This window comes from Bos taurus, chromosome 1 (assembly GCF_002263795.3).
Source record: "Bos taurus isolate L1 Dominette 01449 registration number 42190680 breed Hereford chromosome 1, ARS-UCD2.0, whole genome shotgun sequence".
In the NCBI taxonomy this organism is placed as follows: domain Eukaryota; kingdom Metazoa; phylum Chordata; class Mammalia; order Artiodactyla; family Bovidae; genus Bos; species Bos taurus.
Window position 1 is genome coordinate 107,694,949 of NC_037328.1, and position 22,034 is coordinate 107,716,982.

Here is a 22,034-nt window from a genome sequence, read left to right on the forward strand (position 1 = left end):
TGCCCACAGCCCTTTTCAAAAATGATTTATTTATTCATGGCTGTGCTGGGTCTCCGCTGCTGCACGGGCTTCTCTCCAGTTGTACAGAGCAGGGGCTACTCTCCAGCTGCAGTGTGCGGGCCTCTCATTGCCGTGCATGCTTGCTAAGTCGCTTCAGTAGTGTCCCACTCTTTGCAACCCCGTGGACACAGCCCACCAGGCTCCTCTGTCCATGGGATTTTCCAGGCATGAATACTGGAATAGGTTACCATGCCCTCCTTCAGAGGATCTTCCCGACCCAGGGACTGAACTCTCATCTGTTACATCTCTTGCATTGGCAGGTAGGTTCTTTACCACTTGCAGTGGCTTCTCTTGTTGCAAAGCACAGGCTCTGGGGTACACGGACTTCAGCAGTTGCAGCACATGGGCTCAGTAACTGAGATTCCCAGGCTCTAGCGCACAGGCTCAACAGTTATGGTGTTTGGGCTCAGTTGTTCTGGAGCATGTGGGATCTTCCTGGACCAGGGATTAAACCCGTGTTGAACCCCTGTCTCCTGCACTGGCAGGCAGATTCTTCACCAGAGCCACCAGGGAAACCTGCACAGAACTTTTTATTTATTTATTGTTCATTGAAGGATAATTGCTTTACAGAATTTTGTTGTTTTCTGTCAAACCCACACCCAACTTTTTAAGGAGGTGCAAAAACTAGCACTTGATTTGAGCAGTTCCTTCAAGACAGACTTCTTCCACACCAACTCCTTTGTGACTCTCAAGCTTCTGTCCCCAGGGTTATAAATTCTCACACTTATTCCAGGCAGGAGTAAACAGGATTTTAATCAGTGTTTTCCATACTTTTATGACAGTGATCCACAGTGCAAAAGAAATCTTACACTGTAACCCAGTGTCTACATACAACTGAAATAAAGCTTTTTAAAAAATTAGTCACTGTAGTACGTTCTATTTAATTTTTTTTTTTAAGTGATAAGGTGATTTCATGGAGAACTTACAGTTTGATAATCACTATTCTAACCCAATAATAGCTAGTAGTTTTGTTCAAATTTTTCCAAACTATGGAAAAATGCAATATTCAACAACCTCAAAGGCCATTTCCCCCTCCTGTTTTTCCTGTACATATACTTGCTTTAGAGCAATGGAACTCAAATTTCTGTGAAAGAAATGCCCAGAGGGGACATCTTCAGGAGGGTGAGGGAGGGAAGGAGGAGGAACCCACACAAGCAAACTGTTTACTAGGTGGGGAGACAAGACACCTCAGGTTTCAAAGATAGCCCAAGAAGGAAAGATTCAGTCTCCACAATAGCTAGAAAGGAGTGTGTGTGTGTTGGCAGAAGCAAGTCTGTTAGGTGAGCCATTAGATTTTAAGTTCCTAGAAGGAAGTCAATCTGTATCCCTACCTTGCTCACCATAATTCCAGGCCTATGTGGACAGATGTGTCACTGCAGTCCTGGGAATCAAACTTTGAATTTAGCACAGAAGTCATGGAGAGTCCCTTGGACAGCAAGGAGATCAAACCAATCAATCCTAAAGGAAATTAACCCTGAATATTCACTGGAAGGACTGATGCTGAAGCTGAAGCTCTAATACTTTGGCCATCTGATGCAAAGAGCTAACTCATTGGAAAAGATCCTGAGGCTGGGAAAGATTGAGGGCAGGAGAAGAAGGAGGCGACAGAGGATGAGATGGTTGAATGGCATCACCAACTCGATGGACATGAGTTTAAGCAAATTCTAGGAGATAGTGAAGGACAGGGAAGCCTGGCATGCTGCAGTCCATGAGGTCCCAGAGTCAGACAAGACTTAGTAACTGACCAACAACAAGGGTGCTCAAGAGCATTCTGAATAATGGAGCTCATTGTCATCATCAAACCCTAACTTTGCATGCATAACCCAATGATTACATTTTCCTGGAATGTAAAGATGTCAGGCCATAGTAAAGGAAACTTATTTATCTTCAAGTCACTGTTTAAGTCCAGGGAGATATTAATCAGATATTTTTTTCTCAGCACTAAGTGGGAGAAGGATGTTTTGAATTGCAAGATACAAGAGCAAGTACTGGCTGTAATGGAAAGATTCCGTGTCTGCTAGTGGCCATGGTAAACAGCTGGGATTAAAACGAGTGTGTTAGTTTAATAGGTATTTTCTCAAAGGACACTAACCAATAGGCTCTGTCAGCCAAGGGCTCTCTCTCATAGAAACCATGCCAATTTCTCTGTGAAACACAGTTACTGTCCTTACCCCTGAAGTCAGAAGTGCACGCACCCAATTTCCAGTAGCCCTGGGGCCGGGAAGCCAAAAATTACACCTGCAAGCAAGCATTCTCCCACACTGCCACACAGCTGCCACATACAGAGAGACTCTCATTTAAACTGTGTACCCTTCAACCCCACGTAGGATCGTCATTAATGATTTCAGATTACAACTGTTGCTTTCTCCCAAAACAGTGATAAATAGAGGAGCTACTCTCAAAATGCTGTTCTTTTAAGTCATTTATTTGCTCTCCTCTCGGGGGCAAAAAGATTTGTTGAGACAAGTGTGAACCTGCCAGAGCTTCTTATTATAGATGCAGCCCCCCTTCCCTCCCTCTTTTCCACTCCAGTACCCTTTCCTCTCTGGGTTTCCTGAACTGAGGCACAAGCCTCTGGTAAGGAACTGCAAGTGGCTCCTTATCAAAACTAGGAGGGATTCACCGGACAGTGGGGTGAGTCAGCCGACAGAGGAAAGAACCACTCCCTTATCCTAGCAGGTCGACAATAAGTCGGGTTTCAGAAAGGAAAAAAGTCTGAGTAGGGCGGTAAACCCATTCCAATTCCAGAGCATCCGCACAGACGTCAAGAGGGAACAAACAAGGCGTGCTGCCTCACCGGAGGTGTGGGCAGGCGAATGCATGCTTCTGTGAAGGGACAGCCTATATATGGGCGAGACAACAGTGGCAGCGAAGGGAGACCCACCACGCTTGACAAAACCACAAGTATTACGACTTGAAATACCACCCGCAGGGTCCCGGCTTCGTTGCCAAAATCTCCCCGGATTTATTTTCAGGCAAGTGACTCACAGTCTCGTCCCCATAAGTAATTCCATTAAAATGAGTCGCCAGTTCCACTAACCCGACTTTCCGTTGCCCTCTGTCTGCCCCTCCCTCCTCTCCGCCCATCCTGCAAACCCAGACAGCTCAGAGACTGAGCAACCATACCCTCGGGAAGCAGAAGGCAGCCTCCCCGGCCCGGCCCCCACCCTCGCGGCAGAATGAATGGGGCCGGCGGCTGGCGCGAGCGCGGGGAGGGAGCGTGTGGGCCGTGCGCGGGGTGGGTACGTGTGTGCGCGCGTGAGCACGCACCCCGGCCAACTTACGGAGGTGGAGTTGGTCCTCGCCTGGCCTTGGTTCCGCACCTCCTGCTCCCGGAACTGCAACCCGGCCAGATGCTTCTCCAGCGCCTCCCAGTCCATAGGGGGAACCGGGGGCTCCTCAGGGACGCACGTCCCGCTGTCCGTGGGCTGAAGGCAGAGGCCCCTGGCCGCCGGGCCCCGGCCGCCGCGCCGGCCCCCTGCGGGCTGGGGCTTCTGGACCGCCCGGCGCGGGGCCCGGGAGCCGCTCGGCCGGCCGGCCACCACCACGTTGCCATTGTGCCTGAGGTCCTGGGGCTCTTGCGGGTGGAGGTTGCCGTTGGGCACCGGGGGCGGCATGGCGGTGGTGGCGCTCCTGCCCCCGCCGCTGCGGGTCCTGGCGCTCACGTCCCCCGGCTCCCGGGCCGGACAGCGGTCATCCCTGTACCCTCGCTCGTGGCGCCCGTCCTCCTCTTCCTTCTCTTCCCCGTCCTCCTCCGGCGCCCACTCATCAATCACCTTCTTCTGGTAGACCGGGAAGGGCTCCTCATAGTCCTCCAGGGCAGACACCAAGTCCAGGCTGCCCCCCGGCGACGACGAGGATTTGCACTCGGAGCAAGGGGTCACTTTGGTGGAGTTGGACTGCGAACTGGCGCGGCTGCTGTTGCTGCTGCTGCTGCCGGCGTCACTGCCTAGATCCATCCCATCCTCTCGGTAATCCTGGGGGGAGGAGGCAGAGAGAGTGAGCCGCTGGCCGAGCCTGCTCCGGCCGCCCGCCGCCCGCCGCGAACGCCCCGGCCCAGTAGTGCCCCGCGCCCGCCAGGCTGGAGGTGCGCCCCCGAGAAGGCGTCGGGGTGGGAGCCGGCACCGGCTAGAGGCTTCCCTCATCGCATCCCTTCCCCTGCGACGAGCGGATTTCCTCCGGGCAACTGACCCTCAAATCAGCAAACGGGGTGCCCAGGCGCTGGCGCGCAGACTTTTCATAACAGGGGCCCCTAGGCGCGCGTGGACTTTTTTAACCATTTTGTGCCGGGTGCGCCCCCGCACCCCGCTCCAGGGATTCTCCGAGAACCAGACACTTTCCCAGAGAATTCTAATTCCCTGGGGGCGGGGACCAAGAAGAGGGTGGGCGGCTACTAAACTCGCACCTCGCGCTAGGCGCGGAGACCACCCCCTACCCGGCCCCGCCCCGCCCCCGCCGGCGGCCCGGAGGCCGGCTCCGCTAGAGAGCTGAGCTTTACTTTCTAAGGAACCGCAGGCAGCTCGGAGGTCTCACTCCCGCCTCCGCGCCCCTTGAGCGAGGCCCGCCTCTGCTCGCTGGAAGGCTCCGGGTGGGGGGCGCTCTCGGCTCCCACTGGGCAGGGTGGCTCCCGCCGCCCCCAAAGGTGTGCGGGGCCGGGGCGCGGCGGCCGTGGCTGCAGGCGCCGCCGCCGCCCTGGGGGAAGGAGGACGCGCCCTGCCGGCGCGGAGCCGGTCCCGCCACCGAGCATGCCCAGAGGCTGCCGGGCGCGGCGGAGTCCGCTCTCCCGGCTTTCTCGGCTGCAGGCTGGGGCGGGAGGCCGGGCGGGGACGAGGTTGGAGGGCCCGGGAAAAGGCCCAAGGGAAGGGGACTCGGGGGCTTTAGGGACGCAGACATGGCCACTTAGCAGGGCCGGCTCCCAGGGGAGAGTGGTGAATTTTAACCCCCAAACACATTCATATTTCTTGCGCGCGCCTCAAGCCCTCTCTGCGGGGTTCATTACCCCGCCTAAACCTCCCGGCACCCCGAAGCGCAGGCCCCTGCCTCCTAAACCCACGCGGAAGTCCCCGGGTGACCCCTTGCAGGACCTCCCTCCCCCTACACACGCACATACACAAGCCCATGTGGGAGCCCGAGTGACGTGTGCTCCATGGTCATGCACCATCATTTCCCTTCCACCTTCCTCCTCGCCGCTTCCTCTCCCTCCACCGCCCAGCTCCTGTCGCCTGGCTCCAGCCTCCCCTTCCAAGTTCAGGCTGTGGGTGGAACCTGTTGCTTTAGCACACGTTTTCTTTCCTTTCCTGGCTGCTCGCTGAGAATGACCTATGAGAGGTGTGTGTATGAGGAACAGAGGAGTGCAGATGGGACTAGTATCTGGCATGGAGGTGGGGAATCTGTTCTAAAGGTTTGGGCATGCCTCCGAAGTCCCCCTTGGCCACCTCCAATCTAGGAGACATTAAAGGAGGGGAAGAGGTGGCTGTCAGGTCACATGCCCTGTGGCTTGGCTTCCTTCAGTTTTTCGGAAAACCGAATCAAAGAAACCTTTGCTGGGTTTTTCAAAACACTACAACGGCGTTAGTTCGTTAGCTCATCCTCTTTAGGAACAAGGTTCTATGAAATGAAAGAATTGACACTTGGAGAAAGGAGTTGGGTCACAGAGCATCTTTTAAGGATTGCGAGTTTCCTGTGAAGAAACTGTTAGCCAACTCTGGGAAAGAAGGAAATGCCCTCTTTTCCGATTATGAAAAACAGTACTTGGAACTTAAGTGTTCTTCGACAGGCCAAAAAAAAAAAAAGATACACGAGGTGATGGATGTAAGTAGGTGCAGGGGTAGGGGGGTCCCATATATATATAGGGTCCCATATATATATTTAATTTATAGATATGAAATCACCATGGTGGACACTTAAAACATCTAATAATTTTATGTCAATTGTACTTCAATAAAGCAGGAAAAAAATTTTTTAAGAAAATGAAGAACAAGAAGAAAAAAATCAGTGCTTAATTTTACTACAGATTGGGGAAAACCAGTTTCCTTGAACTTCCAGATTTGGGCCTGTTACTAATTATTCCCTGTGAATTCTAGTCTGGACCAAGCCACTACCCTGGCTTGGCACCCTCCAGATTGAGAAAAGGAGGAATGCTTGGAATTCTTTAGTAGGGAGTGGCTGCCACCCTGACATTTCTTCTAAATCCTAAATGGGAGAGACCCTTTGTTTAAGTGATTTCTGTGAAATGAGACTCTCTTCCTCTCTTAGGTAGGCTTGAGCCAGGGAAGATAAGCTAATCTTTTCACTTGTCTGGAAGCAGCTATCTTATTTATGAATAACAGGAAAGGGGCCTTCTGGTCTGTCCCGTTTACAGCTCTTCTGTAAAATAGGACGGAATATAATTTAAAATGTCTTTTATGGTAACATCTGTAAACAGCCTGCCTCCTGCTCCAAATATGGTTTGATTTTGAGGTTGTTGCGGAGCCCTGGGTCAGTGGGCTGCCCCCTGCGAAATAGAGGTGGCCTGTGAGTGTCCAGAGATAGGAGTAGAACGCACTGTGTGCTGAAAACTAGGGAGCTACTTTTCAAGTCACCATGTGAAGGCTTAGGTCAGAAAAAGCTCGTGCTCTGTGGCGGGACACAGGTAGACAGACAAATGTTGATCAACTGGGGCGATAAAGGACAGCTGTGGTCTCCGTCCAATTTTCAAGCATCAGGACCCCCTCAGCCAGCCCCCCAGACTCCCTCCTGGGTTCAGGCTTAGCCCCCCTGCTGCCCAGATGGTCTGTGTTCAGGGAATGCAAAATGACGCCTTAGCAAAACATTTGGCAAGATAGATCCCTGCCAAAAATGCACGGCATTTCAAAGCCAAATAGAAACATCTTTGAATTATCTGTCCTTTTAAATTATTTTCTGACCAGATATTCTGGATCAGATGGGAAAGTGCCATGCGTTTTTTTCTCTTTTCTCTTCATACAAGGTGCCTAGCTCGCCCCGTTTGCATTCTGCTTCCAGCTTTCTATCTCCTGCCAAGAGCCGTCCCACTTTGGAACATGAAACCCTGCCAACTGCTAGGCCCAGCAATAGTCTACAGATATGTCCAATGGGATGAAGAAATGATTTGCAAAATGATGGAAAAGCCCCGTCTTCCTGTTTACAGGAGCAGTTCCTCAAGTCAGGGGCTTGGGGCTTACAGACTTAGATTTGTCCCTGCAGCCTCTGTAGTTAGATGTCACACATGTGAGTCACGTGGGTGTCATCCCAGACCAGCGCTTTCAGCCCTATCAATCACCAGGGTTCTGTCCCTCTTAGTGCCCACTGCTCCCACCCTAGTCTAGACCACTGTGTCCTGAAATTACTAAACAGTCTCCCTACTAACTTTGCCCATTCTGTGTAAGCAGCCAGAGTGCTTTTCTAAAATGCAAATCTGAGGGATTTTCCTGGTGGCCCAGTGGTTATGAATCTGCCTTCCAATGCAAGGGACTCAGGTTTGATCCCTGCTCAGGGGAACTAAGATCATACGTGCCATGGGGCAACTAAGCCCATGTGTCACAATGAAAATGCCACCACCACCTCCACCCACCCCTCTCTCATACACACACACCATGCAAATCTGAGCAGCTTTCTCCTAGATTCATTAACCAGGGCTCCTTACTGCTCTTAAAGGAACTGCTTCCTGTCCAACCTCCCCCAACTTCTTTTGGTTAATTTCTACTCATCCTTTAAGTCTCAGCTTCAATGTTACTTCTTCCTGGAAGGTTTCTCTGATTCTGTGTACCCATCAGAAAGGGATCATTTGACTTTACCATGTTCCCATGACACTTCACTTATCACATAAGCTATACCCAAGTTGCTGTTTAATTGCTGATCATCTTTGCTGGACTAAAAAAATCCATTTTAGATCAAGACCCACGCCATACATACATATAAAAATATTAAAAAGTTTCCTAAAACTCTTAGTTTGTAAAATCCTATCTTAATCCATTTAAAACAAAATGTGGTCACATTTCACCATTGACTTTACAACCCTCAAATGGATCAGAGTTTGGGTGTGAAAAAAAGACTCTAAATTCTATAAAGGGAGGAGCTATTTCTATCTTGTTCCTGGTAATTGGAATGGAATAGGAACTTGACTGATATTTGCTGCTGGAATTATTAATAGTTACATTTAATCCTCAAAAACCCTATTAAAAAAAATACAACACCTAGTATCTCCATCTATAGGTAAGGAAGCTGAAGACAGTTAGGTTAAGCAACTAATGCCAAAAGCTAGAAAGCTGGGTGGCAGAGCCCGATATTGATTCCAAGTAGCTGGGCTTCAGAATCCTTGCCCTTAGTCACAGAGCTAAGAGCTCAGCATCCCTTGGTCCAGATGCATATAGATGAATTGACTAAGCCAAACTGATTCCTTACAGCCACCTCAGTGAGTTCTCTGTCTCCTGACCTGCAGAGGCTCCTTGCGCAGTGTTTATACAGAGGACAAGGCAGCTGGCAAGAGCAGCTGTTCCCCTCTGCACATACGTGCTCCAGTCAACATCCTCAATTGTCAACAAGTTCATCAGTAATCAGCAAGTCGGGGCACTTCATTGTCTAAAAGGAAGAGTCTAGACATCTCAGAAAATGAATTTCACATTATTATGAACTCCTTTAAGAAGGCAGCCACCTGAGATTGAGGTCTTCATTTTGACATGGATAGGAAACTGGAATAATACTCAGAGGGTCTGGATGAGATCACCTTCCTTAGAGATCAGTGCTATTTATAGGATTTTAATCTATAAAGGCAACATTTGCAGAAAGACACAACTGAAATATTTAAATCATAAGGAATAAGAATAGGTGGGAAAAGATTTATTTGCAAAATTTCCAAACTAATTCTGAAGTTATTAGCCCTAATGCTGAACCTTCTCTAAGTTGTAGCATTTAGAGTAATAAAGATATGGCTAGCAAAGGGGTTTGTATTTTATCTTTATTACATGAATTACATGCAAGTCACATGCAGTACACAGATGCTCTCCTGTTTCATCACCTGAGTGTGACTATATGGGAATATTTAACAGCACTGTGGGGCGGAGTGTCCTGGGTATAGAACATCTGGGCTTTCTTTCCTGCAGTGTCTCTAACCACTTTTGTGACCTCAGCTTCCTCATGAAGGAGCTGGATTGCCTGCTCCCAGTGTTAAGCAAATAGTAAGAATTAACTGAATGATTAAGTGAATGCACTAAAAGGCTTCTTCTAGCTTAAGGACCTTTTAGAAATGTCTCTGCATCATTTTATCACTTTCCTTCTTGGGAGGTACAAAGTTGGTTCCTCCAGCAGTTCAAAAACAAGGTCTATCTCCCTTAGGTAGGTTGAATACATGGTGTGTCTCTTTTATTTCTGTAGGGCAAATGAATTGATTTAACTTATTAGTCTGTACGTGAAGCTATTTTGGAGATGGTTCCTATACACAGCTAAAATAATTTTTTTTCTTCCATTTATAGAGCTATGCTTTAATGAAAAAAACACAACTTAAAAAAAATTATCTGAAATATTTTGATTCTCTAGCAAACCATGACATTGCATTTATTTCCTGTGCTTTCCTCACTAAAAATGAAATAGCAAAATCTAGGCAAAACTCAGCTCATCAAAGATAGCTCCAATGACCTATTTTCTAAACCTGAAACCAGGACACTTGGCTTGACAAATACTACAGCACTCACAGAAACTAGGTGAATGCGTGTTTGAGATAAAGATTACCCTGAAAAATCTGTAAGCATTGGCGAAGAAAGCAAGTCTAACTGTGGCAAAGGGACAGCATCTTTATCAGAGAAAACTGACATAGAATGTGTCAGTCAGGACCTCAGCATATGGCCACACAGACTGTGCCCTGAACAGTGCCAGGAGGCTTGTGAACCCTACCTCAGGTGCCCACCAGGAGGGGCCATTTGGTTCCCTTTGCATAGATGACAGTGTCAATGATGCCCTCTGGAGTTGTTCAGTACGCAACAGTACACATAAGCTCTGGTGGGAATTCCACTGGTAGGAAATTTCTTCTCTGTTGACATGACTAGAAGAGGAAGGCTGCTGTTCTTTTCCTAACCAAGTCATACCACAGACTGGATGGCACAAACACAAATTCAACTTGTCGAAACCCTCCAGTCTTTCTTTCCCCAGACGTTTTCTGTCATCAGGTTCTACTTTCCCTAAGTTCCTAGCACTTCTTGAAATTGCAAGTCTGTCAGCAACTCTGAATTTCTTTTTTGAACTTTATTGAAGGGTATTTGTATGTGCTAAGTTGCTTCAATCGTGTCTAATTCTTTGTGGACTCTGTAGACTGCAGCCCGCTAGGCTCCTCTGTCCATGGGATTCTCTAGGCAAGAATACTGGAGTTGGTTGCCATGCCCTACTCTAGGGGATCTTCCTGACCCAGGATAGAACCCACATCTCTAAGTCTCCTGCCAACTGGGAAGTCCACTGAAGAGTATACATTACATAAAAGGATGTTTAGGAAAAGCTGGGAAATTTTGTAGACACACTGCCTGAGCAGAGGGAAGCATTACAAGTGATGGGCACTGAAGCCCACTTGCCCATCACTTGATACAGGTTGAAGTGCCGAGAAAGTGTATACCTTAGGCTTCCCTGGTGGCTCAGTGGTAAAGAATCTGCCTGCCAAAGCAGAAGACGTGGGTTCTATTCCTGGTCTGGGAAGATACTACATGCCACAGAGCAAGGAAGCCCATGTGCCACAACTATTGAGCCTATGCTCTGGAGCCCGGGGACCTCAACTACAGAGCCCATGTGCTGCAGCTACTGAAGCCTGCATGCCCTAGAGCCCGTGCTCTGCAACAAGAGAAGCCATCACAATGAGAAGCCTGCATACCCCAACTAGAGAGTAACCCCCAATGGCTGCAACTAGAGAAATCCCCCACATGGCAATAAAGACTCAACACAGCCAAATATGTATATATATATGGAAGTGAAACTTCTGGCCACTTCTTGACATAACATTGGAAGCACTCTAAAATTTGAAAGTGGCTGCTGGCATTGTCAGTGTAATGTGAGCAAGAGGAATGCATTGGAAAGTGGAGGGAGGTGGTGAGGTGGGACAGGAGAGAACTCTTCCAAGAGACTTGACTCTGCCTCTGCCTCTGCCTCTGCCCAACTCTACATTTAGGGGCAAGGTGGTCCCTGCAGCTCTTTGGGCCACTGGCCTCATCATGAAAGGAGAACTGTATGAAACCATCAGATGCCTCCAAGGGTCAGGCAGGTGAGGCAAATGAGTGAGGCTGGCAGCAGGGGCAACAGGAAGTCACAGGTTGAGCCGCTAAATCACTAAACAGCACAGAGCCATCTGAATTAAAATTCAGGACAAAAAGCAGGTTTATCCTCATTGGAAAAGACTCTGATGCTGGGAGGGATTGGGAGCATGAGGAAAAGGGGACGACAGAGGATGAGATGGCTGGATGGCATCACCGACTCGATGGACATGGGTTTGGATGAATTCTGGGAGTTGGTGATGGACAGGGAGGCCTGGCTTGCTGCGATTCAAGGGGTCGCAAAGAGTCGGACACAACTGAGCGACTGAACGGAACTGACCTGATCCTCAGTTTGGGCTTCCCTGGTAGCTCAGTGGGTAAGGAATCCACCTGCAATGCAGGAGACCTGGGTTCAATCCCTGGGTTGGGACGATCCCCTGGAAGGCATGGCAGCCCACTCCAGTACGCTTGCTTGAAGAATCCCCATGGACAGAGGAGCCTGGCCAGTCACAGTCCATGGGGTCACAAAGAGTCGGACATGACTGAACAGCTAAGCAGAGCATACATCCTCGGTTTATCCCTGGATCACCCCTTGGACCTCTGCTCTGAGACCTACATCCTGAGAATGCTAAGTCCATATGAAATGAGTTAAAGAGGCCATACATCTTAGCTTGTACAGGACAGTCCTGCTTTATACCTGCTGTCTTCGCATAATTATTAATGGCACCCTCCCTTACTCGCAATAGTGCCCCAGTTTCCATGATAAATTACCTGATCATCCCAGTTAAGGGGGAATCATCAATGACTAAACGTAAACTTTGTGGAGCAGTATTTCCCAGATCTGTCCAGACCTTCAAACGAAGTTAAGCAGGTTGGGTGGCACTGTTTTATAGGTTATTAGTCTAAATGAATTTCCAAAATAGTGCAACAAAAATGGTTCAGTAAAAACACTATGACATGAATTTTAAAATCACAGAAAATACAGGAGAGGTTACCAATTTATGAAAAATGTTAAACTTCACTAGTAATCAAAGAAAGGCAATTTCAATCATAATGAGGTAAAATTTTGCCTGTAAAAATTATTTAGAATGACAGTGTCAGTGTCAGAATGGGTGTGATAGAAGGAACACTCATATATGTTTAGTGGGATTATAAATCGGCTGAGATATTATATGATAACATCTCTTAAATGTCTTTACAATATTTATACTCCATGATCTGTTAATCAACAAATGTTTATTGAGCACCCATTACATGCCAGGCACTGAGAGATAGACAGGTAAAAGAAATAAATGCTAATTGCCCTAAAATGAAATTTCACTGTTGCAGAGAAAAAGACATTACAGAGGGGAAGAAATGTAACAATTTGGATTACAGTTTGTAATAAGTGCCATTCTAAAGGAGATCAGTCCTGGGTGTTCTTTGGAAAAAATGATGCTAAAGCTGAAACTCCAGTACTTTGGCCACCTCATGCGAAGAGTTGACTCATTGGAAAAGACTCTGATGCTGGGAGGGATGGGGAGCAGGAGGAGAAGGGGACGACAGAGGATGAGATGGCTGGATGGCATCACCGACTCAATGGACGTGAGTTTAAGTGAACTCCGGGAGACGGTGATGGACAGGGAGGCCTGGCGTGCTGCGATTCATGGGGTCCAAAGAGTCGGACACGACTGAGTGAGTGAACTGAGCTGAACTGAACTGAATAAGTGCCCCCAGAGTCACTGGCTATGACACTGAGAGAGCATGGAGGTAGTGGATGTGTTGGAGGAGGAGCAGGAAACAGGTTGGTCAGCTGAAGAGGGAGAGAAGAATCTAACAGGCAGAGGGAGCATCTTGGACAAGGTTTTGAGGTTGAAAGAAGCTTACCACAATTGAGTAACTGAAAGGAAACCACTGGTTGGAGCAAGAGAGTTCAGGGAAAGTGGCAAGATGAAGTTGAAAGGTGAGCAAAGGTTGCCATGAAGATCTTTATCCTAACAGCTACTTAGGGGTTGTAAAAACAGATTTTTTTTTTGGCACTTTCTCCATGGTGAAGAATTGCATGGGGACAGGATAGAGCAGGACAAGAGTGGATGCAGAGAGACGAATTAGGAAACAAATATAGCAGTCCAGGAAAGAGATGGATGTGGCTTAGGTGAGAGTTGGGGAGATAGGGTGAAATAGAAATACTGAACATATATTTCCATGATAGAATCAACTGGATCTGGTGACTGAATAGATGGAGGTAGTGAGAGAGAGATGTCACTGACAGTTTCCAGGTTGTTATCACAGGGAATTTAGTGCAAAGGTTATGTCTCTTTACTCAAATGGGCAGTTAGGAGGAGGGTATTTGGGCAGGGGAGCAGAAAGAAGGAAAACATTGAGTCCTTTTTGGACATTTTCTGTTTGAGATGGTATAAGACATACAAATGGAGATCACAAGAAGGTATTTGGATATGTAGGACTGGAACTTGGAAGAATGATCTGGGGCTGGTGATGTAAATATGGGAGTTGCAGCATACAGATGTGAAAGTTTGGTATACGTGACATTGGAGACAAACAGAGAGAGTGAGAAGAGAAGTCTCCAGCCCTGAGGAACTCCATCATGTATAGATCTTAGGTAAGAAGAACAGGGTTTGTAAGAAAAACAAGAAAGAGAATGGGAGGGGAGACAATAGTTACTCTTTAAAAAATGTAGCCTAAGGACACAGAAACGAGGATCTGGATTTACACATAAAGATGCTCATTGTGGCATATACAATAGTGAAGAATTAGCTTCAACCTAAATGTCAAAAAATTGGAAGATGTTTAAATACATTGTGACATATTCATTCTGTGGAATAAATGCAGTCAAGTAAGATGCTTTTGAAAATTATAACATTAAATGAATAAAGGAGGGTATACTATTATACACACAATGTGATCCACATTTTAAAAAATTAAATGGATATATACCTAGAAAAAGATGTAGCCAAATGTTAATAGTGGTTAACTCTGGAAGGCAAAATTGCAGGTGATTTTTTAACATTTGTATCTATTTGTATTTTTCAATTTCTTTACAATCATCATGGAATAGGTTGTAACATTTTTTCAAACTAGAAAATAAATTATGCATATTTATTTTATTCAAAATGAATGATTCTAAATTTGTTACAGAATCCCATAAAAATGATTGTTCCAATGAGATAGATTTTATTTATATAAATTCTGTGATGAATCTTCATATAAAATAATTTTAGAGTTTCATAAATTGCTTGTTTAATAAATAAATAATAAGCAAATAAAAATAAATTTGACTAATTAATAAATAATGAGTAAATAAACTCCAGGAGATAGTGAGGGACTGGAGGCCTGGGGTACTGCAATCCGTGGAGTTGTAAAGAGTCATACACGACTTAGTGACTGATCAACAACAAAATGGCTTATTAATATAAAATTTTTGAATATAAGATTTTCTTTCAAAATATAGATTGAATCAGCACACTTCTGAAAAAAATGTTTGAGACCATAATGAATGGAAGCAGGGGCTGGCAAACTTTTACGGTAGATGGCTAAGTAGTAAATGTTTTTGACTTTGTGAATCATATAGTCATACTGAATGTTACTTATTTTTTTTCCTAAGCAACCCTCTAAAAATGTAAAAACTCCTAATTTTCCAGCCATACAAAACCAGGTTGTAGGCTTGATCTGGCCCACAGACCATAGTTTAATGAGCTCTGGAGTAAAGGATGAATATGCTAAGAATAACACATAACGGACTTCTCGGGTGGCCCAGTGCTTAGGAATTGCCTGCTAATGTACAGGACACAGGTTTGATTCCTGGTCCTAGAGGATTCCACATGCCAGGGACAGCTGGACCTGAACACTGCAACTACTGAGCCCATCACCTAGAGCCCAGTGTTCTGCAGCAAGAGAAATCACTGCAATGAGACACCTTTAGGCAACAAAAGACAGCCAGCGCAGGCAAAAAAAAAAATAAATTTTAAAAATTAAAACAAACCAAAACATTAAAAAAAGAACAACATATAACTACTTTCTCATTAAAAACTAACATAATATTGGGATTGAATGTTCAATTATTAAAATCCTAGAACCCGTTGGGATCTATTTTCAACAGGAAGCAGAATAAACAGAAAAGATCCAAAAGTGTGTCTAGTGTGTGTGTGCTCAGTCGTGTCTGATTCTTTGCAATCCCGTGGACTGTCTGTGGGATTCTCCAGGCAAGAATACTGGAGTGGGTTGCCATTTCCTTCTCCAGGGGATCTTCCTGACCTAGGGATTGAACTTACATCTCTTGCATCTCCTGCACGGGCAGGCAGACTCTTAACCACTGGAGTCACCTGGAGCAAACTTTAAAAAGAAAGTCTTTATCTTTTTTAATGGAAAACTGAACCTGTGCAAATACATCACGAAGTTGGTAGTTTTACCTAGAAAGTAAAAGCTAAAGAAAAATTTCTTATAAAATGAATCTTTTCATCATTCTATAATCTTAATTTTTGGTGCCATGAGGGGAATGTTGCTGTTATATCCAGGAATCTATTCATTTGTTCAAGTCATAAACCTGGGAACCATCCTTGTCCCTCCCATCTGTGCTTCACGTCCAGTCACCAAAAGATGGAGCTTCCCTGGTAGATCAGCTGGTAAAGAATCCACCTGCAATGCAGGAGACCCTGGGTTGATTCCTAGATCCCGGATTGATTCCTGGAATCTGCAACATATTTATTCTAAGGTTATATTATTTGAGCTTCTCTGGTGGCTCAGATTGTAAAGAATCTGCCTGAAATGCAGGAGACCTGTGTTCAATCCCTGGGTTGGGAAGATCCCCTGGAGGAGGGCAGGGCAACCCACTCCAGTATTCTTGCCTGGAGAATCCCCATGGACAGAGGAGTCTGGTGGGCTACAGTCCATGGGGTTGCAGAGTCAAACACGACTGAGCAACTAAGCATAGCATAGAGTGCTGTTAATGCTCCAAGCAGATCCGTGTTCCTGGCCCCTACACCCACCCCCCAGCTGCTGTGAATATTGGCTTATGAAGGCTCACAGCTATCTTCTATTGTGCAATTTATCCCTCTGCCTTCATCAGGCCAGGAATAGACCGTCTGATCCACATGCTACTTGGCATTTCTCCTGCCCCATCCTGCTCCTCTCACTTTCTTACAGGCTTATCCCTTAATAAACCCCTTGATATGAAGAACTGACTCATTGGAAAAGATCCTGATGCTGGGAAAGATTGAAGGCAGGAGGAGAAGGGGACAACAGAGGATGAGATGGTTGGATGGCATCACCGACTCGATGGACATGAGTTTGAGCAAGCTCTGGGAGTTAGTGATGGACAGGGAGGCCTGGCGTGCTGCAGTCCATGGGGTTGCAGAGTCAGACACAACTGAGTGACTGAACTGAATTGATCTGAAATCACCTGTACGCAAATCCCTGTCTCAGACTCTGTTTCTAGGGAACCTGACCTAAGACGTCAAGATCCCATGATTCTGCTTCTTAATATATTTGGCTTTCTGACCACTACATCTGCTTGGAGAAAGGAAACAGGACTGGGTTATTCTTATAATTTTATTCTAATCCAGGAATACATTTCAAAATTTACTGTATGACATCAATAAGTTTTATGAATACCAGGAAATAGTTCTTATAAAATATGTAGTAATGATCTGATAAACAAAAACACCCATAAAGACAGACAAAGAGCATAGGAGAGATTTAGCTTTAGGTTGATATTACTAAATAGAATTATTGCTCGTATTATTTGCACTAGTGAGTGGAAGCAGCTGTATCTCCAATATTATCAATTTTGCTAATTGTTATTGATTATATTTTAAAAACTGTACTAATAACCAATAGCCTATAAATAATCTTTTATTATAAGGCTTTTCCACTTTATTATACTGTAATAGTTTCCTTGGTCCTTAATATGATGTGATTATTTGCTGACTTGGAAGAATACCTTTATTAGAATATGCATATGTATTCAATTTATCTTCTCAATTACACCTACATTAAAACCTTCCAAATCAAGTTTGCAAAAACAGACAAGCAACAGAGCCTATATGGCTTGTGATCTCCTGCACTATTGCATCTGGTTAATGATGACAATAACCTTCAAGAATAAGCACTGAATTAATCGGAGGGTTCTGTGTGTGGCTCCCAGGGAAGTGTGCACTGCAGTCCAAAGGCTGGATCCAGAGCAAGGTGAGAGCTGGAAGCATGAGGAACACAAATTCCCCTGCAACATCCAGGGAGATGGTATACAAAAGCACAGAGTTTCACCAATAGTAACGTAACTTTTTCACTCTTTCCTCTAAAGTTATTTTACTTTTCTTATTCTGGAAGAAGGAAATCAGCTGCTTCTCTACTTTCTCAATGAAATACATTTTGCTTCAGGTTATTCATAGTTACTCTCAACTGACAAATCTATTATGAAGAACAAAGTCGACCATTCTTTGGTTTGATAATCACTGAAACTGAGTGTTTAGTGCTCAGGTAGCCATTAACTCAGTTGGTAAAGAATCTGCCTGCAATGCAGGAGACCCTGGTTCGATTCCTGGGTCAGGAAGATCCCCTGAAGAAGGGATAGGCTATCCACTCCAATATTCTTGGACTTCCCTTGTGGCTCAGCTGGTAAAGAATCTGCCCACAATGTGGGAGACCTGGTTCGATCCCTGGGTTGGAAAGATCCCTGGAGAAGGGAAAGGCTACCCACTCCAGTATTCTGACTGGAGAATCCCATGTACAGTCCATGGGGTCACAAAGAGTCGACAACAACTGAGTCACTTTCACTTTTCAGCCATTTTCAGTGAATAAATTGCTCATCAGCAGAGACTCAAATGCTCTTTTCCTCTCCTCACTTATTTCTTGTGTTCAAAAGAAAACAAAAGAGAAACCTCTGAGTATGCTGTTATTTAAATAGAGGCAAGTCCAGATTGCTCCTGGGAATCCCTGGGATTCCCAGATGGTAAAGAATCTGCCTGCAATGCAGGAGACCCAGGTTTAATCCCTGGGTCGGGAAGATCCCTTGGAGAAGGGAATGGCTACTCACTCCCGTATTCTTGCCTGGAGAATTCCATAGACAGAGGAGCCTGGTAGGCTACAGTCCATGTGGTTGCAAAGATTCAGACACGACTGAGAAACTCACACACACACACACACACCAGGTTATTCCAATGCCTATAATGAGTCTATTTCCTGGGAATTTCTTTTCACTCTCATCAAATAACTTCAATGAATGATAGTCACATTCCTCAACCTGAGCATGGGCATCTCAGACTCCTGAGCATGGGCTCAGACTCCTCTCCCACTCTCAGTGGAAGAGTCAGGCTCTCCCTCATGTGGATCTGGGCACAGGGCTAGAGGGTGGCCGGGTTGGTCTGAGCTGGCAGGGGTGAACAAGGGACAGAATCTGGGACTAGACTCCTGTCTAAGGCACAGTCACTTGGCTACCACCTCCAGGATTTTGTCGTACTATGTACCACCTCTGGCTTCCCAATGAGTCAGCAGGTAAAGAATTCTCCTGCAACGCAGGAGATGCAAGAGATGAAGGTTCAATCCTGGGTTGGGAAAATCCCCTGAAAGAGGGAATGGCAACCTGCTCCAGTATTCTTGCCTGAAAAATCCCATGGACAGAGGAGCCTGGCGGGCTACAGTCCATGGAGTCGCAAAGAATAAAACAAGACAGCATGCTCACATACCACCTCTACTCCAACTTATACAATATTTTACGCTAAATCAAATGTTGTTCAATTACATTCATTCAAAGGAGAAACTTTATATTACTATGATAAATGGAATATAACTATTATGTGCTGAAATAGAAGTAAAGTATACACATATGACATTTTATCAACTTAAAATTAATTTTAACACCTCTGAAATTGAGATGTATCTTAGAATTAATGGCATCTTACAATTATAATTGGCAACATCATATTTTAGTAGCACATAAAATAATGATGTGTTTTACTTATAAGTGATGTATTAGATTTGATGAAATATGTAAATTCTATAAAAACAATGTTACTGAACTTTTAAAAATGAAAAGTAAAAGTGACAAATGAAAAACAGAATAAATCAAACTGACTTATAAAATGTGTGGTTGGGGATTTCCCCGGTGGTCCAGGGGCTAAAACTCTGCACTTCCAATGCAGGGAGCGCAGGGCTCCATCCATGGTCAGAGAACTAGATCCCACATGCCACAACTAAGAGTTTGCATGCCACAACTAAAGATCCCTGCATGCCACAACAAAAACTGAAGATCTCACGTGCTGCAACTAAAACCCAGCACAGCTAACAAATAAATAAAATGTATGGTTGAATATAAGTTTCTTGTTGATTATAATGGAACTTTGGATCAAACTAACTAGAAATCCAGTTAGGATTTCTAGTTAGGATTTCAGACAAAAATAACGATCCACATCAATGAGACAAACCTGTTAGTTTCTATATTAACCCACTAACTTGCATTAGGACATGGCTTATGTGCATGCTTGCGTGCTAAGTTGCTTCGGTAGTGTCTGCCTCTTTGCAACCCTATGGACTGTAGCCTGCCAGGTTTCTCTATCCATGGGATTCTCCAGGCAAAAATACTGGAGTGGTTGCCATGCTCTTCTCCAGGGGATCTTCCTGACCCAGGGATTGAACCTGCGTCTCTTATGTCTTCTGCATTGGCAGGTGGATTCTTTACCTCGAGCACCACCTAGGAAGACCAAGGATGTGGTTAAGACAGCTCAAAAATATTCAACTATTTAATCTGCTATATTTAAGTGTACATATATATACTCAGCAACTTTAGGAAGTGATATTTCAACATATCACTTAATAAAACACAGAGGTACTTGTAAAATTCAGTATGTGGGAGTCCTTCCCTCTTGGTTGTCTATGCTTCTAATGGGCACTGCTGAGGGTTCCATTATTGAGGGCTTGGAACACTTATGATTATGCCTGAGCACCGCACCCCTGATTTATGAGGTCTAAGTAAGCTTGATTCCCAGGACAGTACTACATTTGTCTCATCCTAAGCAATATTCTCTGTGAAATTACAGGTTTTATGCGTGCATTCCCTTCTGCAAAATATATATGAATGTAAAAACAAGACTGTCAAAAGACATTTGTCTGAGTATCACCTAAAAATTACTGTGTATCACACTTTGGGCAACACTCATCTTGATGGAACACCAAGTAGAAAGTACTCAGCGGAAATGGGGACAGTTGGGTTACAGCTAGAACCAGGTGGGTCAGGTGGGGCGAAGAAGGCAATCAGGAGGCAAAAGTCCTGCAGGAACTGTCCAGGACCTAGACTTCTGGAGAAGGCCCTGGAGTAGGGAGGTGCTACCTTCAGAAGACAACAGCATTCATTTTTCCATTTCTCTGTTCATTAATTGAAATATCTACCATGTGCCAGGCACTGTGCTGGGTTCTGGAAAGAAAGAGTTGAAAGAGGTCAAACAGTTCACAGCGTAGAAAGGAAATGAACAGCAGTGATTACAGTTGGGTTTCAAAATATTAGGGTGGGTGTAGACAAAGAGTCCAGTGAAAAAAAGTATTGGAACGGGGCATTTAACTCAATGTGGACCGCCCAGGGAAGTCTTCCAGAAGGAGTGATGCTTGAATTGAGTCTTGAGGTGTAAGTGAAAGTTGCTGAAATCCTCCAGATGCCAAATGATGGAAGGATACCCCCATCTCAGGGAACAGTGTGGTCAAAGTTCAGCAGTTTGTTAAGAAAGCATGATCTGTCACCCACAAATGAGAGATGTTAATATAATTGGAAAAGAGAAAGTGAGTATCAGAGGATGGTAGAGAAAGAAGCTGAAAATGGTAGGAAATCTCAAGCTGGATGTGAAGGATACTGAACTTGACCTTGAAGTTCACAGAGAGACCTGAAGGATTTTAAGCCAGAAATGGCTGGATTATATGTGTGTTTTGTGTGTTGACTGATGCTGAGGAAAAGTAAATTCTGTATTAAAACATAACCTGAAGGCCTTAGCCAGAGTGCTAGACAGTCAGCACGTAGAGATCTGTATCATGTAAAAAACTGAAGTATGGTCAGGACACAGGACTGTGGGCTGCTGAAAGGGCGTGAAAGGGCAGATGATTAGCACTGCGGATGTGAGGTGCTGAAGGAGTCCCACATAGGCAGGAGGAAATCTCTCAGGTGAGAATAAGAGTTTGTGAAGAAAGGAAGAGGAGGAGCCAGTGCTAACTTTCACAGTGAGCCTAGAGGGCTGGCTGAACCTCCAGCAGATGACAGCGACAGGGAAGGCTAGAGAGTGCTGGAGGCATTCCCTCTGTATATCCTGAGATAACCCATTGTGTCAACTTTTATTTATACATCTACATTTTATTTATATATTTCTTTTTTTAAAAAAGTGTTTATTGTGGAAACACTTCAAACATTTACATAATCGAATAGCACAATGAACCCCATGTATCCATCACCCAACTCTAGCAATTATCAGCCCACAGTAGTCTTATTTCCTCTGGATTATTTTGAAGCAAATCCCAGACATCATACCTTTTTAAAACAATGATCTTTATCCTTAACCCAAACCTGTGTCAGAATCATAGGATATGACGAACTTTGTACTGTGGCTAATTAAAAAATACTGAAAATTCACAAATACAGAAGCAAAGTCTACTCTCTAGTAAAGAGAAATTAATAATAAGACAATATGAACATGATGTTATTTAGAGAAAGGGGTATTTAGAGAATAAACCTCAGTTATTTAGAGAAAGGGGTAAAACAGAATAATTTAGAAATAATGCTCATCT

At 45.1% G+C, this 22,034-nt stretch overlaps 1 protein-coding gene across 3 annotated transcripts in view; it reads right to left on the minus strand.

Annotated features, from left to right (window-relative positions):
• Positions 1-22,034, minus strand: part of SCHIP1 (schwannomin interacting protein 1) — a 179,582-nt gene that overhangs the window by 142,624 nt on the left and 14,924 nt on the right. The window contains exons 1-2 of one of the 3 annotated variants that reach the window (NM_001429857.1): positions 4,559-4,712; positions 3,345-4,037 (exon numbers count right to left, since the gene is read on the minus strand). In NM_001429857.1, the coding sequence (NP_001416786.1) occupies positions 3,345-4,019 (675 nt within the window). In that variant the 5' untranslated portion in view covers positions 4,020-4,037; positions 4,559-4,712. Of the gene's footprint in view, positions 1-3,344; positions 4,038-4,251; positions 4,460-4,558; positions 4,713-22,034 lie in introns of those variants that run through there. The other 2 variants (NM_001429856.1, XM_005201741.4) reach the window with 2 other exon arrangements.